This window comes from Monodon monoceros, unplaced genomic scaffold, assembly GCF_005190385.1.
Source record: "Monodon monoceros isolate NGI ecotype Baffin Bay Population unplaced genomic scaffold, NGI_Narwhal_1 Super_Scaffold_18, whole genome shotgun sequence".
Lineage (NCBI taxonomy): Eukaryota > Metazoa > Chordata > Mammalia > Artiodactyla > Monodontidae > Monodon > Monodon monoceros.
The window spans coordinates 123755051-123776332 of NW_021703774.1; the positions used below are offsets into that span (position 1 = coordinate 123755051).

Here is a 21282-nt window from a genome sequence, read left to right on the forward strand (position 1 = left end):
TGATCATATAGTTTTATGCTTCATTTTGTTACTGTGCTATATCACACAGACTGATTTGGGGATAAAAACTTATGCTTGATCTCATTCTAAAGTTCAACATTTTTATTCTCTTTTCCCATCTTATGTTTTTGATATCACATTTAATATTTTTTTATTTTATATATTCATTTACTAATTATTGTCATCATAGCTATTTTTACTATTTTTTCTTTTAATCTTCATACTAGCTTAAAAGTGATTAATCCACTTACTATATATTTACCTTTTCAGTGAGACTTGTTCTTCCATGTTTCCGTTACTAATTAGCATCCTTTCTTTTCAGCTTAAAGAAGTCCCTTTAGCATTGTTTTCAAGAGGGTATTAAATCGTTTATTGGTTACACATGATAAAGGATGATACACAAGCTTCATTCCCAACTATAACTTTATCTGGTACCATAATTCAATTTAGATATATCGCATAGGATGTGCCAAGAATCATATTAATAACCAAGAAACTCCATGACTTTGCTTGGGTGACCCTTTTAAAGGTGAACTCCAGGTCACAACACAGTAACTGTCAGTTCAACTACACCAAGGTTTCTGAAGACAATGGCTTCTCCACCCAAGCAGGTTGTAAATAAATTTCACATGGAACCTGGCATCACCCTGAAGGAATACTAACTTCACACTGTTGGGGTAGTTTACCAAAATGGCTTCAGAGTAGACTAACTACTTTACATAGCACATTTTAAAAAGACACATTTATTCAGTGTCATGATCAGACTATTACATTTAACAATCAACAACATGGGTGCAAAAAACAAAAAATCTACATTAAAACCCTTTGTTGGAATGCTTTATACTTTCCACAGAACAGAAACTAAAATAACCTGTTATACAATTAGTCATAAATACAGCCCTCGAGATTTTTTTTGCCCATACACATGAGTATTGTCTAAAACACGTCTTCTTTGTAGCACCTAGGCCCTGCCACCACTGTGCTTGGCTGAGTTCACAAATCTGTTGTAACCTGTAGTTTCCCTGTCACTTCTCTGGCTCTCCTCTCCTGCTAAGCTTTGTCTCCTGGCAGCAACTAAAACCTTCTGCCACTGCCATAGCTCCTGCTGCTGCTGGAACCACCATAGCCACCTTGGTTTCGTGGTTTGGCAAAGTATTGGCCCCTACCACCACAGGGCCCAGAACTTCTGCCTCCAAAGTTTCCTCCTTTCATGGGTTCAAAATTTGAAGATTAATTGTTATAATTGCCAAAATCATTGTAGCTTCCACCACCTCCAAAACCGCTTCCATCATTACCAAATCCATTATAGCCATCCCCACTGCCACCATAGCCACCACCACATCTGCCACCAAAGCCACCTTGACCACTGACGTTTCCTCCATGACCAAAGCTCTCATTCCCTCCAAAACCCCCTCGACGACCACCACCAAAGTTTCCAGAAACACTTTGACCTCTTTGGCTGGATGAAGGACTAGCCACCTTTTGCTTAGATAGGGCTTTCCTTACTTCACGGTTGTGGCCATGCACAGAGTGGTATTTCTTTTTTTTTTTTGTGGTACGCACGCCTCTCAATGTTGTGGCCTCTCCTGTTGCGGAGCACAGGCTCCGGATGCGCAGGCTCAGCGGCCATGGCTCACGGGCCCAGCCGCTCTGCGACATGTGGGATCTTCCCGGACCGGGGCATGAACCCGTGTCCCCTGCATCGGCAGGCAGACTCTCAACCACTGTGCCGCCAGGGAAGCCCTGGTTTCCTCTTATTAGGAACTCTGGGCTTCCTGGATCTGGATGTCTATTTCCTTCCCAAGGTTAGGGAAGTTTTCAGCCATTATGTCTTCAAATAAGATTTCTTCTTTCCCTTCTTTCTGTTCTGTATTTTTCGTCTTTGTTCTCTTTCCTTCTCAGTTTTGGAGATTTCTGTTGAGATTTCTTCAAGCTCAGAGATTCTTTCCTCAGCAGTGTTCAGTGTACCAATAAGCCCATCAAAGGCATTCTTCTACAGTGTTTTTGGTTTCTCACTTTTCTTTTTGGTCCTTTTTTTTATGATTTCCATCTCTCTGCTTACATTGCCAATCTGTTCTTGCATTTTGTCTACTTTATCCATTAGAGCCCTTAGCATATTCATCACAGTTGTTTTAAATTCCTGGTCTGATAATTCCAACATCCCTGCCATGTCTAGTTTTGATGCTTGCTCTACCTCTTCAAAAATTTTTTTAATCTTTTAGTATGATTTGATTTATCTTTTAGTATGATTTTTATATCTTTTAGTATGATTTTTTATCTTTTAGTATGATTTTTTTAATCTTTTAGTATGATTTATCTTTTAGTATGATTTTTATCTTTTGGTATGATTTTATCTTTTAGCATGATTTTTTTATCTTTTAGTATGATACATATGATACATGATGTATCGGGTAAAAGGAGCTGCTATAAATAGGCCTTTAGTATTGTGGTAAGGTGTAGAGGAGGCAAGCATTTTAGTCCTTTGATTAGGTTTCAGCCTTTCAGTGTACCTATTCCTGTGGACTATGAACTTCACAAATGTGTCTCAGTTTTTTTCCCCACCCTTAGGTAGGACAAGATGTCTCCAGTGTGCTGGTGCTGGGTATTTCCCTTCCCGCGGGTCAGTTAGGCTCTGAAAAGACCCTGGCAGGCTGTTCTCTGCTGAACTAGTTTATTCTGAGGGCAGGCATTGTTAAGAACAGAGTGCTCTGGTATATTTCAGAATGGTTCCTTTTCCCCCTCCCCTACCAGAAGCATGAGGGATTTTTTTTTTTTTTTCTCTCATACTCACTCTGGGAATCTGGTCCAGCTCCTGGAGATAAAGCTCACAAAATGCAGGGGCTTCCCTATGACTGGGCTCCTTAGAGTTTTTAACTCTCAGACTTGTCCACACTGAACCTGCACCAATTCATCATTTACAGTTCAGGTTTTCCTACCCCAGAACTTGTTCCCACAGCAGTTCTACTTCTGAGTCTCTGCTCCAGTAAACTGTGACTCTCCAATCTTAGAGGCAGCAGTTCTTTTCCCTGTGTCCTTACCTCTTTTTCAGATCCAAGAAGAGGTGTTGATTTTTCAGTCTGTTTAATTTTTTACTTGTTGTTAGTACAGAATGGCAACTTCCAAGCCCCTTAACTGTGGAACTGGAAACTCTGAGTCCCATCTTCTTAACCTGAGGACAGAATGCTCAGGTGAATCTGCCCAGATCCTTCTCTGTATCTAGCTGGGTTTTACCATTCTTAATATAGTCCCTACTCTCCTTTCCAGTAGGTCTCCTTAGGTAAGTTGAGGAAACTCATGTCACTTCACAGACATGTTCTGTTTTACCATACTCCTGAGAGCAGCAGAGAAGTCATGGTGAACAGAAAACACAAAGCAGCCCACTTACCCTGACCATGTTTTCAGTGGACATTCAGTGCCTAGCTTGTCAGGTGCTGTTAGTGGGTTAAGCTCTGTGTTTCCAAGGACTTACTCATGGTCTTACCCTGTGGTTTCCCTCTAAGTGTCTCTTATAAACTCTCAAAGAACCTGAAGTCAGATTATGGCCCAGATAGTTCTGCTTGTCTTCTCTTGGGAGTCCTCATCTAATTGTCCTCATCTAATAGTGGTTTTGTTTTCTCCTTATGCATCTGTGTTAGTGTTTGCTATTCTGTTTTTTTAACTAGACAATGTATTATATAGGTATACATTGTTTGATGGTTGATGGACTTGTTAATTCCTTGGCAATCCCAGCCTAATTTATGGACATCAAAGTGGTCTTGGTGACCAAAGACAGATCCAAGCAGAGAAATGCAGGTGCTGGTAGTTGGGAGATTGGCAAGTAAGAGGTGATGCAGAATGGATACATGCAGGACCCCAATAGCATTTGCCACAGGAGAAAAAAACCTTAAAACAAAGTAAGAGAATGATCAATACAAAAGTTACGCAAAGTGAATACTTCTTTTGGAGGTAGCTCGAAGGAAGGGGCCTATGATGGGAGAGTGTCCAGGGGGCTTCTAAGCATCTAAGGATGTTCTATTTCTTATATTGGTTTGTGAGTACATGGTATTAATTCTTAATTCACATATATGTGTTATACACTCTTCTGTGAAGGTATATATTTCACAATAAAGATTTTATTAAAATAATGGGTATAGCACAGGGAACTCTACTCTGTAATGGCCTATATGGGAAAAGAATCTAAAAGACAGTGGATATATGTATATGTATAACTGATTCACTTTGCTGTACACCTGAAACTAACACAACACTGTAAATAAACTATACTCCAATAAAAATTTTAAAAATAATAATACAATTTATATTAAAGAATTTGATACAGACCAAGTAAGTATTGAGATTTTATGGATCAATAAAAAAGCATGTCTTCCTTACCTGATTTTGGTTGAAATTGAAAGAGATTCAGGAGTCACAGAGAAGGAAATAAAAGTAGTACCTTTATTACTGATGAAGTTAATTGAAAAATGTAGCCTTAAATCCACAGCTAAGTGGACTTGCTGTTTTCCCCTCCAGAATAGATCTTACCAATAGTAATTGGCACAGCTAGAAAAGCACAGACCTCCTCTGCATGGGTGAGAACAGACCAGAATGCATGCTTTTTGCAAGTGAGCAGGCTTAACAAAAGAATCCAGAAGTGGCTGAGCTGCAATTCCTTCTCCTAAACTCTCCTATAGGATTAGCCATTTCTCTTTCCCTGGCAATTAGTGAATGAGGGACATAGAGAAGCCAGAAATGTCAATTTAGCTGAAGTTGCCTCTGTAAAGATTCACAAAAACTGAGGAAAAGTTTTCCCACCTAACAGTATACATACAATAATTTATTACAGAAGTGTCACTTCAAAAAAATGGATAATTCAATAAATGTATTAGTGTTCCTGGCTAACTTTTGAAAATACAGTTAAATCCTAAAACTCGGTAGATTTCATAAAGACAGTTTGTTTTCTATGTATATTATACTACAATAAAAATTCTTTTAAAAAAGTATGTGTGATATGAGCTCATTTTTATTAAAAAATATGCATTTATATTTGTTCATATACAAACACATATATATTTATGTCAGTCTGGAAGGACATGCATGAAAATGTTAGCAGTTATTATTTCTAGGTGATGGAAATGTAAGTCTTACCTTTTCTTTTACAGTAAGCATGTCTTTTTACTCAGCTAAAATAAAATTATTTTTCTTCCTTTTTTTTTTTTTTTTTGCATTACACGGGCCTCTCACGGTTGTGGCCTGTCCCGTGGTGGAGCACAGGCTCCGGACGCGCAGGCTCAGCGGCCATGGCTTACGGGCCCAGCCGCTCCGCGGCATGTGGGATCTTCCCAGACCGGGGCATGAACCCGTGTCCCCTGCATCGGCAGGCAGACTGTCAACCACTGCGCCACCAGGGAAGCCCAAAATTATTTTTCTATAAATGTTATGTGGCCAATTGTTACTCTTTTATAGTCTGAATTAACCTAGTAGATAGAAACAATGTTTTAAAACTTGTAACAACTTTACACAATCGTACACTCAGAAATGCTCAAAACATACATATAGTAGGGAATACTTTTTTTTCTGATAGTAATTAAAATAAGATTTCTTTAATAGTGTATGACAGTATAAAACTGGGAAGTCACACTCATTATTTGTTATTCTACCTTGTACATGATATTATGGCATGTACATAGTATCTGTTTCTTAGGTTTTCTGTTTCTTAGGTTAATTTTTATTCCAGTGAACAAATGTAATGATGTTACCTAAACTAAAATTACCAATGAATGTTATTTGTTATCTTTAAAGAAGAAACAACTTTAAATCACCAAAACATCTTATATTGCTCATTTATAACTTGTATATTTATTTATGTAACAATTATCTTATTAGTGACCATGTAACAATATATTTCTATATGCTCAACTTACTAAACTTTTAGTTAACGGAAGAAAAAGAAGGTTAGGTAATTCAAAATTCAAAGAAATAATTTCTTTCTAAGGTCTTTTACTTTGTGACCATGGAAATTCTACCCTTTTCAATTCAGCAAAATATACTAGGTATTTATTTACTCTGTGCATGACTTTGTTACATACTATCAAGATAAGTTCATTAAGATAGAAATGTTATTATGAGATGTGAATTAACATTCTTACTAATTGAAAAAATTGTTAAATACCAGAGCTCCTTCATTCCACATCATGAAAATAAAAGTTCTAACAATGATAGTTGCATTTATTAGATCTAGATCCTGTTTTGACTTTCAGGGAAAATAACTTTTTATTAAATCATTGTACTTTAACTGAAAGTTTAGTAAGGTTAGCATGTAGGAATATATCATTACATGGTCACTGATAAAATAATTTATACATGAGAATTTCATTGTTATATCAGCAATAAAAGGGGTTGGGCACTTTTTATTTTTATATATTAAAGATAAATAACATTACCAATTTTTGTTTGGAGGCCATTGTTATATTTGCTAATTTGATTAAATATAGATAAATTAAACAAAAATTTAAAAAGAGAAGGTAATAACCGTACTAGTCTATAAATTTCCTGAGAACAGAGTCTGTCACTTTCCCAAGTACAATCTTTACACATAAGTATATAGGAAATTTAACTTGATAAAAATGGAATTATATTACAAATAAAAAGTACTATAGAATATAGCATGTTATATGTTAACCTTAAGTAAAGCACCTTAAAACCTTATTATAACATGATTGTCCAGGACCATATCAAGGCAGCCCTATACCGACAGACTAATGAGATTATGTGGCACCAGTTTGGGATAAAGAGAGGAAGGCGTGGGGATCAGAATAGATGGTGAGGATTATTTGCAGCTATTACTAAAACATTAAGGTATTTGTAGATGCTAAAAGTGTAATGGCTAAGGATCTCTTAAGGTGTCCTCTTGATTTATTTCTTTTTCATCGTTATCTACTTCCTGCCATTGTTGGAAAACAATAGTATTTTTTCCCTGAACAATAGATTTTCTTATCTTAGATTTTGCTGTAACTCATTATATATAAGCGAAAATATTAGAATTTGGTTCAAAATACTTTGTACCTTTCTGTTTCTTTATTTAGGCATAATGTCCACTGCTTGGGATTTGTACGATTCTTATAATGCTATGGAGCTTTCATCTTTACCAGTAAAAAGATCTACAGTTGATTCAAGTAGTAAAGCAAGCATACCTTCTAAAGACTGGGACCAAAGACTGCCAGGGAGTAATTTAGAAAAAAGTAAGATTTCATTTATTTCAGTTTTTTAAAAATTGGGGTAAAATTGGTGTATAACATTATATTAGTTTCAAGTGTACAACATATAATTCAATCTTTGTATACACTACAAAGTGATCACCACCATGTCTAGTTACTATCTGTCACCCTATAATTAACCCACCCCCTTTACCCATTTCACCTACCCCCCAACCTCCTTCCCCTCTAACAACCATGAATCTGTTCTCTGCATTTATGAATTTTGTTTTTGTTTTGTTTTTTACATTCCACATATGAGTGAAATCATATAGTATTTGTCTTTCTCTCTCTGACTTATTTCACTTAACATAATACCCTGCATTTCCCTGATAATTAGTGATGTTGAACATCTCATGTACCATTTGGAAAAAATGTCTGTTTTGCTTATCTGTCCATTTTTAATCAGTTTTTTTTTTTTTTTTGCTATTGAGTTCTTTGAGTTCTTTATATATTTTGGATTAACCCCTTATCAGATATATGGTTTGCAAATATTTTCTCCTATTCAGTAGGTTGTCTTTTGATTTCGTTGATGGTTTCCTTTGCTATGCAGAAGCTTTTTAGTTTGATGTAGTACCACTTGTTTATTTTTGCTTTGGTTGCTTTTGTTTTGGAGTCAGATCTAAAAAATCAATGCCAAGACCAATGTCAAGAAGCTTATTGTCTATGTTTTCTTCTAGGAGATTTATGGTTTCAGGTCTTATGTTTCAAGTCTTTAATCCATTTTGAGTTAATTTTTACATTTGGTGTAAAATAGTAATCTATTATCATTCTTTTGCTTGTGGCTGTCTAGTTCTCCCCACACCATTTATTGAAGAGACTATCCTTTCCGCATTGTATATTCTTGGCTCCTTCGTCATAAATAATTGACAATATATGTGTGCATTTATTTCTGTGCTCTTTATTCTGTTTCATTGATCTATGAGTCTGTTTTTTTGTCAATACCATGCTGTTCTGATTACTAGTGCTTTGTAGTATAGTTTGAAATTAGAGAGTGTGTACCTCCAGCTTAGTTCTTCTTTCTCAAGATTGCTTAGACTATTCACTGTCTTTTGTGGTTCCACATAAATTTCTGAATTATTTGTTCTAGTTCTGTGAAACCTGCCATTGGAATTTTGATAGGGATTGCATTGAATCTGTAGACTGCTTTGGGTCACATGAACATTTTTTTTTTTGCGGTACGTGGGCGTCTCACTGTTGTGGCCTCTCCCGTTGAGGAGCACAGGCCCTGGACGCGCAGGCTCAGCGGCCATGGCTCACGGGCCCAGCCGCTCCGCGGCATGTGGGATCTTCCTGGACCGGGGCACGAACCCGCGTCCCCTGCATTGGCAGGCGGACTCTCAGCCACTGCGCCACCAGGGAAGCCCCACATGAACATTTTAACAATGTTAATCCTTCCAATCCATGAGCATGGACTACCTTTCCATTTGTTTGTATCTTTTAAAATATCTTTTATTAGTGTCTTGCTATTTAAGATTTTTTGGAATGTTTTCATGTGACATTTTTAACAAATTCTTTTGTAGTAGTTACAATATTTTCTTTCTGGTGGAACATGAAAAATACAACTTTTACCTAGAAATATCATTGTTACTCTTTCACATAGTCTTGAACTTTGAACTGAAAATTTTATTTTTTCTTGAATACCTGTCAAGAGTTTCAAAGATCGTATCTTTCTCTGTCGCTTCTTTACTTGCTCTTAAGCTCTTTTTCATACATGTAGGTTCCACAGTTTTCTCTCTCTCCTTCTATACGTTAGATAACTTGTAAGAAAAATAAAATATGCAAGCTCTGTGACAACATAAAATGGAGATACGTTAACAACAATGGCTTTTAATTGGGGACAATTTTACCTTTCCTAGGGGACACTTGGCAATATCTGGAGACATTTTTGGTTGTCATGACTATGTTGACATTTTGGGTAGATGCCAAGAATACTGCTAAAATTTCGTCAATTCACCAAACAGCCCCACAACAAAAAAAATTATCTGGCCAAAATGTCAATAGTACCAAGGCTTGGAAATCCTGCATTACAAATTTAGCTTTTAGTATGTTAAGTTTTAAGATCAAATGTTATAATTAAAACCAACACAAAATTGTAATTCTCCAGATATACTGCTATGAAAGAATTTTTACAAAGTTCAGTTATAAGAAATTTGTTAAGTTCCATTTCTGATTATATTGTGATTATATAATTTTTGTCTCCATATTCTGAACTTCTGAGTCTTTTTCTTCTAGAATTATATTACTACATTTAAGGGACGGTCTTTACTTCAGACTAACTATACCCTGGCAAAGTTTTGTAAAGTTTTGGTAAATTTTCATAAATTGAACTCAAATATTTCTACTCTCACTAATTTTGACCCAAAGACAAATGTAATATTTAAAAATAGTAAATCAGTAAATATTTTGAAAAGCCAAGTTTAAAAAGAATTGGTAATTTTCAGAAAACAATGACCTTATTTATAATGACTACATACCCTTCAGAGATACAGATTCATGGAACTTATCACCTTATAACTTGCTCTATCATTGTTTCTCAAGTTTAATGTTAAAAATGTCTAAACTTTAGATGTGTTACCTATATCCTTTTGGTTTTTTTAAATGATACTTACGGTATGTAGACTGTATCCATATTTTACTGAAAGTTATTTATAATGAACACCAGTTCATTTTCCCAGAGGAAAGTGAAGGGGAAGAATGAATCATTAGTAACCACTAAAGAAACATTATTTTTTGTTATTTAAGTATTAATGTCCATACAGTAGGTTTGCTTTTAGAAGATTCCAAAAATTGCTAGGAAAAAAAATCAATCTTAGACTAAAAATTACATGAGACTTCAAAATATATTATCCCACCCCCATTAAAGCCATTGATCCACAAAAAAGTGTTAGTGGGAGGTCCTACAAGGAAAATGTCTCAAATTGCGGGTCTTTTATTTCATGTGTGTATGGGTGTGCTTTTAAAAGCAAAAAGGGATAATATAATTATATTCAATAACTACAATACAAAGTGAAAATAAATTTTATTTTATTATGATAGCCAGTTAGTGGAATAGGAGACCCCAGAACTAGGAAAAGGGAGAAAATAAAACAGAAAAATGTATGCAACAGAGCCGAATGATCAGATTTATTGAGAATTAAAGTAATTCAGATAAAAACTAGGACTAGGTCACCTCTAAGGTCCTTTTTGACTCCGAGATTTTGTAATGCAAACACAAAGAGAAGAAAGTTAAATATGATCCATATTGCTTTAAGAAGTATTTCTATTCCATTTAAATTTTGAATGTACAGGTTATATTTTAACCTCTGTTATCATATTCAAGGGAAAAATAGGCCAATAGTTTTCATTTTTGAAAGTGTATAAGGCCATAGCTCAGTTCACAGAGAAAAATTATTTTCTCTTAAAGGCTTTTTTTTTCTTTTGCAGTAGGGTTTTAGATTTTAAAAAATGAGTAGGCATTTTAAGCAAAGGTTTATAGAAAAGTTGAGCAGATAGTACTGAGAGATTCATATAACTCCATCTCTGTCCCAACTCCACACAAAATTTCCCCTATTTCAAACATCTTGCATTAATGTAGTAAATTTGTTACAATTCATAAACCCATATTAATATATTATTATTCATAGTTTACATTATAGTTTAATCCTTGTGCTGTACTGTTCTATGAGTTTTGACAAATGCATAATGACATATTTCCACTATTACAGTTTTACATGGAATAATTTCACTGACCTAAATTTCTCCTGTGCTCCACCTATTCTATCATTCCTTCTTCCCTATACCCCTGGCCACCACTGATCTTTTTATTGTCTCTGTATTTTTGCCTTTTCCAAAATATCATATAGTTGGAATTGTATAATATACAGCCTTTTCAGACTGGCTGCTTTCACTAAACAATATGCATTTAAGATTTCTCTATGTCTTATCATGACAGCTCATTTATTTTTATCACTGAATAATATTACATTATATGGATGTAGCACTGTTTGTTTATCTATTACTTTATTGAAAGATATTTTGGTTGCTTCTAGTTTTTGGTGATTATAAATAAAGCAGCTATAAACATTCATGTGTTGGTTTTTTGTGTGGATATAAGTTTTCAACTCATTTGGGTAAATACCTAGGAGTATGATTGCTGGATCATGTAGTGAGAGTATGCTTAGCTTAAGAAACTATGAAACTGTCCTCAAAAGTGGTTGTACCATTTTGCATTGCCACAAGCAATGAATGAGTATTCCTGTTGCTCTCATTCTTGGCAATATTTGATATTGTTACTTTTTTTGGATTTTTAGCTATTCTTTTTAAAATTTATTGACATATAATGGATATAATATTATATTAGGTTCTGTTTTACAACATACTGATTCAACATTTAAATACATTATGAAATAATCACCAGGATATGTTCAGTAACCACCTGTCATCATACAAAGTTATTACAGGATTATAAGCTATATTCCTTATGCTCTATATTACTTCCTTGTGACTTATTTTATAACTGGAAGTTTGTACCTCTTAATCCCTTTTACCTGTTTCACCCAACCACCCACACTCATTTCCTCTGCAACCACCTGTTTGTTCTCTGTATCTATGTCTGTTTCTGGTTTTTGTTGTTTATTTATTTTGGTTTCTTGATTCTACATGTAAGTGAAATCATACAATATTTGTCTTTCTCTGACTTATTTCACTTAGGAAAATGCCCTCTATATTCATCCATGTTGTTGCAAGTGGCAAGATTTCATTCTTTTCTATGGTTTGGTATTATTCCATTATATATATACCATATCTTCTTTATCCATTTATCTATCAATGAACACTTAGGTTGTTTCCATATCTTTGCTATTGTAAGTAATGCTGCTATGAATATTGGAGTGCATGTATCTTTTCAAATTAATGTTTTCATTTTCTTCAGATATATACCAGGCAGTGGAATTGTTGGATCATATGGTAATTCTATTTTTAGTTTTTTGAGGAATCTTCATACTGTTTTGCATAGTGGCTGTACCAATTTACATTCCCACCAACAGTGCAGGAGGGTTCTTTTTTCTCTACATCCTTGCTGACACTTGTTATTTATTGTCTTTTCTTTCTTTCTTTTTTTTTTTTTTTGGCTGCGTTGGGTCTTAGTTGCTACATGAAGGCTTTCTCTAGTTCCAGCGAGTGGGAGCTACTCTTCGTTGCGGTGCACGGGCTTTTCTTTGTTGTGGCCTGTCTTATTGTGGAGCACGGGCTCTAGGTGTGTGGGCTTCAGCAGTTGCAGCACGTGGGCTCAGTGGTTGTGGCTCATGGGCTTAGTTGCTTTGCGGAACGTGAGATCCTCCTGGACAAGGGATCAGACCCGTGTCCCCTGCATTGGCAGGTGGATTCTTAACCACTGTGCCACCAGGGAAGTCATTATTGTCTTTTTGATGTTAGCCATTCTGATAGGTTTCAAGTGATATCTCATTGTAGTTTTGATTTGCATTTCCCTGATCATTAGTGACGTTGAGCATCTTTTCATGTGTCTGTTGGCCATCTGTAGGCCTTCTTTGGAAAAATACCTACTTAGGTCCTCTGCCCGGTTTCTAATCTGATTATTTGGTTTCTTGATATTGAGATGTATGTGTTCTTTATATATTTTGGATATTAACCCCTTATCAGATACATGATTTGTAAATGTCTTCTCTTGTTCGGTAGATTGCCTTTTCATTTTGTTGATAGTGTGCTTTTGTGTGCAAAAGCTTTTGAAATTGATGTAGTCCCATTTGTTTATTTTTGCTTTTGCTGCTCTTGCCTGAGGTGACAGATCCAAAGTTTTCCTAGCACTGCTTATTGAAGAGGCTGTCTTTTCTCCATTGTATATTCTTACCTCTTTTATCAAAAATAAGGTGACCATGTGTGTGTGGGTTTATTTCTGGGCTTTCTATCCTGTTCCATTGATCTATATTTCTGTTTTTGTGCCAGTACCATACTGTCTTGATTACTGCATCTTTGTAGTATAGTCTGAAGTCAGGGAGCCTGATTCCTCCAGCTCCGTTTTTCTTTCTCTAGATTGCTTTGGCTATTCGGGGTCTTTTGTGTTTCCATACAAATAGTGAAATTTTTTGTTCCAGTTCTGTGAAAAATGCCATTGGTAGTTTGATAGGGATTGCATTGAATCTGTAGATTGCTTTGGATAGGATAGTCATTTTCACTATGTTGATTCTTCCAATCCAGGAACATGGTATATCTCTCCATCTGTTTGTATCATCTTTAATTTCTTTCTTTAGTGTCTTATAGTTTTCTGCATATAGGTCTTTTGTCTCCTTAGGTAGGTTTCTTCCTAGGTATTTTATTCTTTTTGTTGCAGTGGTAAATGGAAGTATTTCCTTGATTTCTCTTTCAGATATTTCATCAATAGTGTATAGGAATGCAAGAGATTTCTGTGCATTAAGTTTGTATCCTGCTACTTTACAAATTCATTGATTAGCTCTAGTAGTTTTCTGGTAGCATCTTTAGGATTCTCTATGTATAATATCATGTCATCTGCAAACAGTGACCGCTTTACTTCTTGTTTTCCAATTTGGATTCCTTTTATTTCTTTTTCTTCTCTGATTGCTGTGTCTAAAACTTCCCAAACTGTGTTGAATAATACTGGTGAGAGTGGGAAAACTTGTCTTGTTCCTGATCTTAGTGGAAATGGTTTCAGTTTTTCGCCATTGAGAATGATGTTGGTTGTGGGTTTGTCATATATGGCCTTTATTATGTTGAGGTAAGTTCCCTCTATGCCTACTTTCTGAAGGGTTTTTATCATAAATGGGTGTTGAATTTAGTCGAAAGCTTTTTCTGCATCTATTGAGATGATCATATGGTTTTTTTCCTTCAGTTTGTTAGTATGGTGTATCACATTGATTGATTTGCATATATTGAAGAATTCTTGCATTCCTGGGATAAACCGCACTTGATCATGGTGTATGATCCTTTTAATGTGCTGTTGGATTCTGTTTGATAGTGTTTTGTTGAGGATATTTGCATCAGTGATATTGGCCTATAGCTTTCTTTCTTTGTGACATCTTTGTCTGGTTTTGGTATCAGGGTGATGGTGGCCTCATAGAATGAATTTGGGTGTGTTCCTCCCTCTGCTATATTTTGGAAGAGTTTGAGAAGGATAGGTCTTAGCTCTTCTCTAAATGTTTGATAGAATTTGCCCGTGAAGCCATCTGGTCCTGGGCTTCTGTTTGTTGGAAGGTTTTTAATCAAAGTCTCAATTTCAGTGCTTGTGATTAATCTGTTTATATTTTCTATTTCTTCCTGGTTCAGTCTCAGAAGCTTGTGCTTTTCTAAGAATTTGGCCATTTCTTCCAGGATGTCCATTTTATTGGCATATAGTGGCTTGTAGCAATCTCTCATAATCCTTTGTATTTCTGCAGTGTCAGTTGTTACTCCTCCTTTTTAATTGCTAATTCCATTTATTTGGGTTTTCTCCCTTTTTTTCTTGATGACTCTGGCTAATGCTTTATCAATCTTGTTTATCTTCTCAAGGAACCAGCTTTTAGTTTCATTAATCTGTGCTATTGTTTCCTTCATTTCTTTTTCATTGATTTCTGATCTGATCTTCATGATTCCCTTTCTTCTGCTAACTTTGGGTTTTTTTGTTCTTCTTTCTCTAATTGCTTTAGGTGTAAGTTTAGGTTGTTTATTTGAGATGTTTCTTGTTTCTTGAGATAAGCTTGTACTGCTATAAACTTCCCTCATAGAATTGCTTTTGCTGCATCCCATAGGTTTTGGGTCATCGTGTTTTCATTATCATTTGTTTCAAGGTATTTTTTGATTTCCTCTTTAATTTTTTAAGTGATCTCTTGGTTATTTAGTAGTGTATTGTTTAGCCTCCATGTTTTTGTATTTTTTACAGATTTTCTCCTGTAATTGATATCTAGTCTCATAGGGCTGCAGTCAGAAAAGATGCTTGATACAATTTAAATTTTCTTAGATTTACCAAGGCTTGCTTTGTGTCCCAAGATATGATCTATCCTGGAGAATGTTCCATGAGCCCTTGAGAAGAAAGTGTATTCTGTTTTCTTTGGATGGATTGTTGTATAAATATCAATTAAGTCCATCTTGTTTAATGTATCATTTAAAGCTTGTGTTTCCTTATTTATTTTCATTTTGGCTGACCTGTCCATTGGTGAAAGTGGGATGTTAAAGTCTCCTGCTATGATTGTGTCACTGTCAATTCCCCTTTTATGGCTGTTAGCATTTGCATTATGTATTGAGGTGCTCCTATGCTTTGTGCATAAATATTTATAATTGTTTTATCTTCTTCTTGGATTGATCCCTTGATCATTATGTAATGTCCTTCTTTGTCTCTTGTAATAGTCTTTATTTTGAAGTCTATTTTGTCTGATATGAGAATTGCTACTCCAGCTTTCTTTTGATTTCCATTTGCATGGAATATCTTTTTCTATCCCCTTACTTTCAGTCTGTATGTGTCCCTAGGTCTGAAGTGGGTCTCTTGTAGACAACATACATATGAGTCTTGTTTTTGTATCCATTCAGCCAGCCTATATTTTTTGGTTGGAGCATTTAATCCGTTTACATTTAAGGTAGTTATCAATCTGTATGTTCCTATTACCATTTTCTTAATTGTTTTGGGTTTGTTATTGTAAGTTTTTTCCTTGTCTTGTGTTTCCTGCCTAGAGAAGTTCCTTTAGCATCTGTTTTAAAGGTGGTTTGGTGGTGCTGAATTCTCTTAGCATTTGCTTCTCTGTAAAGGTTTTAATTTCTCCATCAAATGTTAATGAGATCCTTGCTGAGTAGAGTAGTCTTGGGTGTAGGTTTTTTCTGTTTCATCACTTTAAATATGTCCTGCCATTCCCTTCTGGCTTGCAGAGTTTCTGCTGAAAGTTCAGCTGTTAACTTTATGGGGATTCCCTTGTATGTTATTTGTTGTTTTTCCCTTGCTGCCTTTAATATTTTTTCTTTGTATTTAATTTTTGAAAGCTTGATTAATTTGTGTCTTGGTGTGTTTCTCCTTGGATTTATCCTGTATGGGACTCTCTGTGCTTCCTGGACTTGATTGTCTATTTCCTTTCCCATATTAGAGATTTCAACTATAATCTCTTCAAATATTTTCTCAGATCCTTTCTTTTTCTCTTTTTCTTCTGGGACCCCTATAGTTTGAATGTTGGTGCATTTAGTGTTGTCCCAGAGGTCTCTGAGACTGTTCTCAATTCTTTTCATTCTTTTTTCTTTATTCTGCTCTGCAGTAGTGATTTCCACTATTTTATCTTCTGGGTCACTTATCTGTTCTTCTGCCTCAGTTATTCTGCTATTGATTCCTTCTAGAGAAATTTTAATTTCATTTATTGTGTTGTTCATCATTGTTTGCTCTATAGTTCTTCTAGGCCCTTGTTAAACATTTCTTGTATTTTCTCCATTCTATTTCCCAGATTTTGGATCATCTTTACTGTCATTATTCTGAATTCGTTTTGAGGTAGACTGCCGATTTCTTCTTCATTTGTTTGGTCTGATGGGTTTTTATCTTGCTCCTTCATCTGCTGTTATTTCTCTGTCTTCTCGTTTTGCTTAACTTACTGTGTTTGGGGTCTCCTTTTTGCAGGCTGCAAGTTCGTATTTCCCATTGTTTTTGGTGTCTGCTCCCAGTGGGTATGGTTGGTTCAGTGGGTTGTGTAGGCTTCCTGGTGGAGGGGACTGGTGCCTGTGTTATGGTGGATGAGGCTGGATCTTGTCTTTCTGGTGGGCAGGATCATGACCGCTGGTGTGTTTTGGGGTGTCTGTGACCTTATTTTGATTTTAGGCTGCCTCTCTGCTAATGGGTGGGGTTGTGTTCTTATCTTGCTAGTTGCTTGGCACAGGGTGTTCAGCACTGTAGCTTGCTTGTTGTTGAGTGGATCTGGATCTTATAGCTGAGTTGGAGATCTCTGGGAGAGCTTTCGCTGTTTGATATTACGTGGAGCTGGGAGGTCTCCTGTGGACCAGTGTCCTGAACTCGGCTCTCCCACCTCAGAGGTACAGGCCTGACACCTGAACAGAGCACCAAGACCCTGTCAGCTACATGGCTCAGAAGAAAAGGGAGAAAAAAAGAAAGAAAAAAAAATAAAATAAAGTTATTAAAATAAAATTTTTTAATTATTAAAAATAAAAAAATTTAGAAAGTAATACAAAAAAGAAGAAAAAAGGAAAGAAAAAGGAGAGCAACCAAAGCAAAAAACAAATCCACCAATGATAACAAGCACTAAACACTATACTAAACAAACAAACAAACGAACAAAAAAAAGAGACAGACAGAACTCTAGGGCAAATGGTAAAAGGAAAGCTATACAGACAAAATTACACAAAGAAGCATACACACTCACAAAAAGAGAAAAAGGAAAAAAAATCTATATATGTATAAAAAAACAAAAAAGAAGAGAGCAACCAAATCAATAAACAAATCTACCAATGATAATAAACTCTAAATACTAAACTAAGATAAACATAAAATCAGAAACAAATTGATGCAGAAAGCAAACCCCAAGTCTACAGTTACTCCCAAAGTCCACTGCCTCAATTTTGGGATGATTCATTATCTCTTCAGGTATTCCAGAGATGCAGGGTACATCAAGTTGATTGTGGAGATTTAATCCGCTGCTCCTGAAGCTTCTGGGAGAGATTTCCCTTTCTCTTCTTTGTTCGCACAGCTCCTGCGGTTCAGCTTTGGAATTGTCCCTGCCTCTGCGTGTAGTTCTCCTGATGGCGTCTTTTCTTCTCTCAGGCAGGATGGGGTTAAAGTAGCAGCTGATTAGGGGGCTCTGGCTCACTCAGGCTGGGGGGAGAGACGGGTATGGAATGCGGGGCGAGCCTGCAGTGGCAGAGGCTGGCATGACGTTGCAACAGCCTGAGGTGTACTGTGTGTTCTCCCAGGAATGTTGTCCCTGGATCATGGGCCCCAGGCAGTGGCAGCTGTGCTGATAGCCACAGCTCGCGCCTGTCTCTGGAGCTCGTTTAGGCGGTGCTCTGAATCACCTCTCCTCATACACCCTGAAACAATGGTCACTTGCCTCTTAGGCAGTTCCAGACTTTTCCCCAGACTCCCTCCCGGCTAGCCGTGGTGCACTAGCCCCCTTCAGGCTGTGTTCATGCCGCCAACCCCATTCCTCTCCCTGGGATCTGACCTCCGAAGTCCGAGCCTCAGCTCCCAGCCCCGCCTGCCCAGGTGGGTGAGCAGACAAGCCTTTCCGGCTGGTGAGTGCTGGTCGGCACCGATCCTCTGTGCGGGAATCTCTCTGCTTTGCCCTCTGCACCCCTGTTGCTGCGCTCTCCTCCGCGGCTCTGAAGCTTCCCCACGCCACCCCGTCTCCACCAGTGAAGGGGCTTCGTAGTGTGTGGAAACTTTTCCTCCTTCACAGCTCCCTCCCAGATGTGCAGGTCCCATCCCTATCCTTTTGTCTCTGTTTATTCTTTTTTCTTTTGCCCTCCCCGGGTACGTGGGGAGTTTCTTGCCTTTTGGGAGGTCTGAGGTCTTCTGCCAGCATTCAGTAGGTGTTCTGCAGGAGTTGTCCCACATGTAGATGTATTTCTGATGTATTTGTGGGGAGGAAGGGAATCTCCACGTCTTACTCCTCTGCCATCTTGAAGGTCTCTCTAATACTATGTTAAATAATAGTGGTAAGAGTGGACAACTTTGTCTTTTTCCTGATCTTAAAGGCAATGCTTTCAGCTTTTCACTTTGACTATGATATTAGCTGTGGGTTTGTCATATATGGCTTTTATTATGTTGAAGTATGTTCCCTCTATTACCACTTTGTTGACAGTTTTTATCATAAACTGATGTTAACTTTTATCAAAACTTTTTTCTGCATTTGTTGTAATGATCATATGATTTTTACCCTTTGTTTTGTTAATGTGGTGTATCATGTTGACTGAGTTGCAGATACTGAGCCATCTTTGCATGCCTGGGATAAATCCCACTTGATTATGGTGTATGATCCTTTTAATGTACTGTTGAATTTTGTTTGTTAATATTTTGTTGAGGATTTTTGCATCTATGTTTATCTGGGATGTTGACCTATTGTTTTCTTTTTGTTTTTACTGTCTTTGATTTTGGTATGTATGTTGGCCTTATAGAATGTATTTGGATGTGTTCCCTCTTCAATCTTTTGGAATAATTTGAGAAGAATAGGTAATAATCCTTCTTTAAATATTTGGTAGAATTCACCAGTGAAGCTGTCTGGTCTTGGACTTTTGTTTGTTGGAAGGTTTTTAATTAGTGAATCTCCTTACTAGTCATCTGTTAGTTCAGATTTTCTATTTTATTATGATAAGTCTTTGTAGGTTGTGTATTTATAGGACTTTATCCATTTCTTCTAAACAACAAATTGGCTGTCCAATTTGTTTGCATGTAATTGTTCATAATAATCTCTTATAATACTTTATATTTCTGTAGTGTTGGTTGTAACTTTTCCTCTTTCATTTCTGATTTTATTTATTTGAGCCCTCTTTCCTTCTTGAAAAGTCTGGCTAAAGGTTTATCAATTTTGTTTATTTTTTCAAAGAACCAGCTCTTAGTTTCATTGATTTTTTTCTATTGTTTTTTAGTGCCTATTTCATTTATTTCTGCTCTGATCTTTATTATTTCCTTCCTTTTAGTAACTGTGTGGGGGTGTTTGTTCTTCTTTCTCTAGTTCCTGTAGGTGTAATTTTAAATTGTTTGAGATTTTTCTTGTTTCCTGAGATAGACCTGTATCACTATAAACTTTCCTCAGAGAACTGCTTTTGTTGCATCCCATAGATTTTGCAATGTTGTATTTCCACTTTCATTTATCTCAAGGTATTTTTTGATTTTCTCTCTGATTTCTTCAGTAACTCATTTGTTGTTTTCTAGCATGTTGTTTAGACTCCACATGTTTGTGTTTCCAGGTTCTTCTTGTAGTTGACTTCTTGTCTCATACCTTTGTGGCCAGAAAACATGCTTAATATGATTTCAGTCTTCTTAAATTTACTGAAACCTGTACATGGACTAACATGTGATCTACCCTGGAGAATATTCAATGTGAACTTGAAAAGAATGTGTATCCTGCTGTTTTTTTGATGAATGTTTTGTATATCTATTAAACAATCTGGTCTGATGTGTTGTATAAGCCAAATGTTTCCTTTTGATTTTCTGTCTGGATCATCTGTCCATTGATGTAAGTGGGGTGTAAACGTCCCTTTCTATTATTATACAATTATGTATTATTGTTATATTATTCTACGATTATAATAATTCTTGTTAAATTATTATAAAATCTTTCCCTTTATGTGTATTTGAATTTGCTTTATGTAGTTAAATGTTCTTATGTTGAGTGTATGTATATATTTACAAGTGTTTTCCTTTTTGTTGGGATGATCCCTTTATCATTATATTATGCCCTTCTCTGTATCTTGTAATAGTCTTTGTTTTAAAGTCTATTTTGTCTGATATAAGTATAGTTAGTCCAGCTTTCTTTTAATTTCCATTTGAATGGAATACCTTTTTCCATTCCCCCACTTTCAGTCTTCCTGTTGGTAACTCATTTTTTTTTTCACAATTCCATTCTAATATATATATGGTATTTCTGAGTTTATCTCTTTGTGGAGTTTTTCTTAGTGGATGCTCTACATATTGCAGTCCACTTGTGTTGACATTTTACCAGTTTAAGAGTAGAAATCTTCCCCCCCTTTATATCTTTTCACTCTCCCCTGTTTATATGTTTGCCCTAAATATTTCCTTTAAATATTTAAATGGAGTATTTGAACATTAGAACTGTATCAGCTAGTTATAATTTTTTATATCAACCATCAAACATAAATAAGAAAACTGAAGAGAAGGAAATTGTATTTACCTATATTTTTACTCTCCACATTCTGTTTTTCTCTCTGATATTCCAAAATTCTTTTCAAAAATAATTTCCTTCTTGTTTAGCCATTCTCCTTTAGCCATTCTTAAGGAAGATCTGCTGGCAACAAATTCTCTTAGTATTTCTTCATCTGAGAATATCTTAATTTCACCTTTATTCCTATAAAATATTTTTAGTGGATTAGAATTCTTGGTTGAAAGTTATTTTCTCTCATCACT

At 35.9% G+C, this 21282-nt stretch overlaps 1 protein-coding gene across 1 annotated transcript in view; it reads left to right on the forward strand.

The window, feature by feature from the left end:
- WDR78 (WD repeat domain 78) overlaps positions 1–21282 on the forward strand; it is a 117619-nt gene that overhangs the window by 47127 nt on the left and 49210 nt on the right. Inside the window, 1 exon segment of the mRNA XM_029228003.1 lies at positions 7062–7217. Coding sequence (XP_029083836.1) covers positions 7062–7217 — 156 coding nt within the window.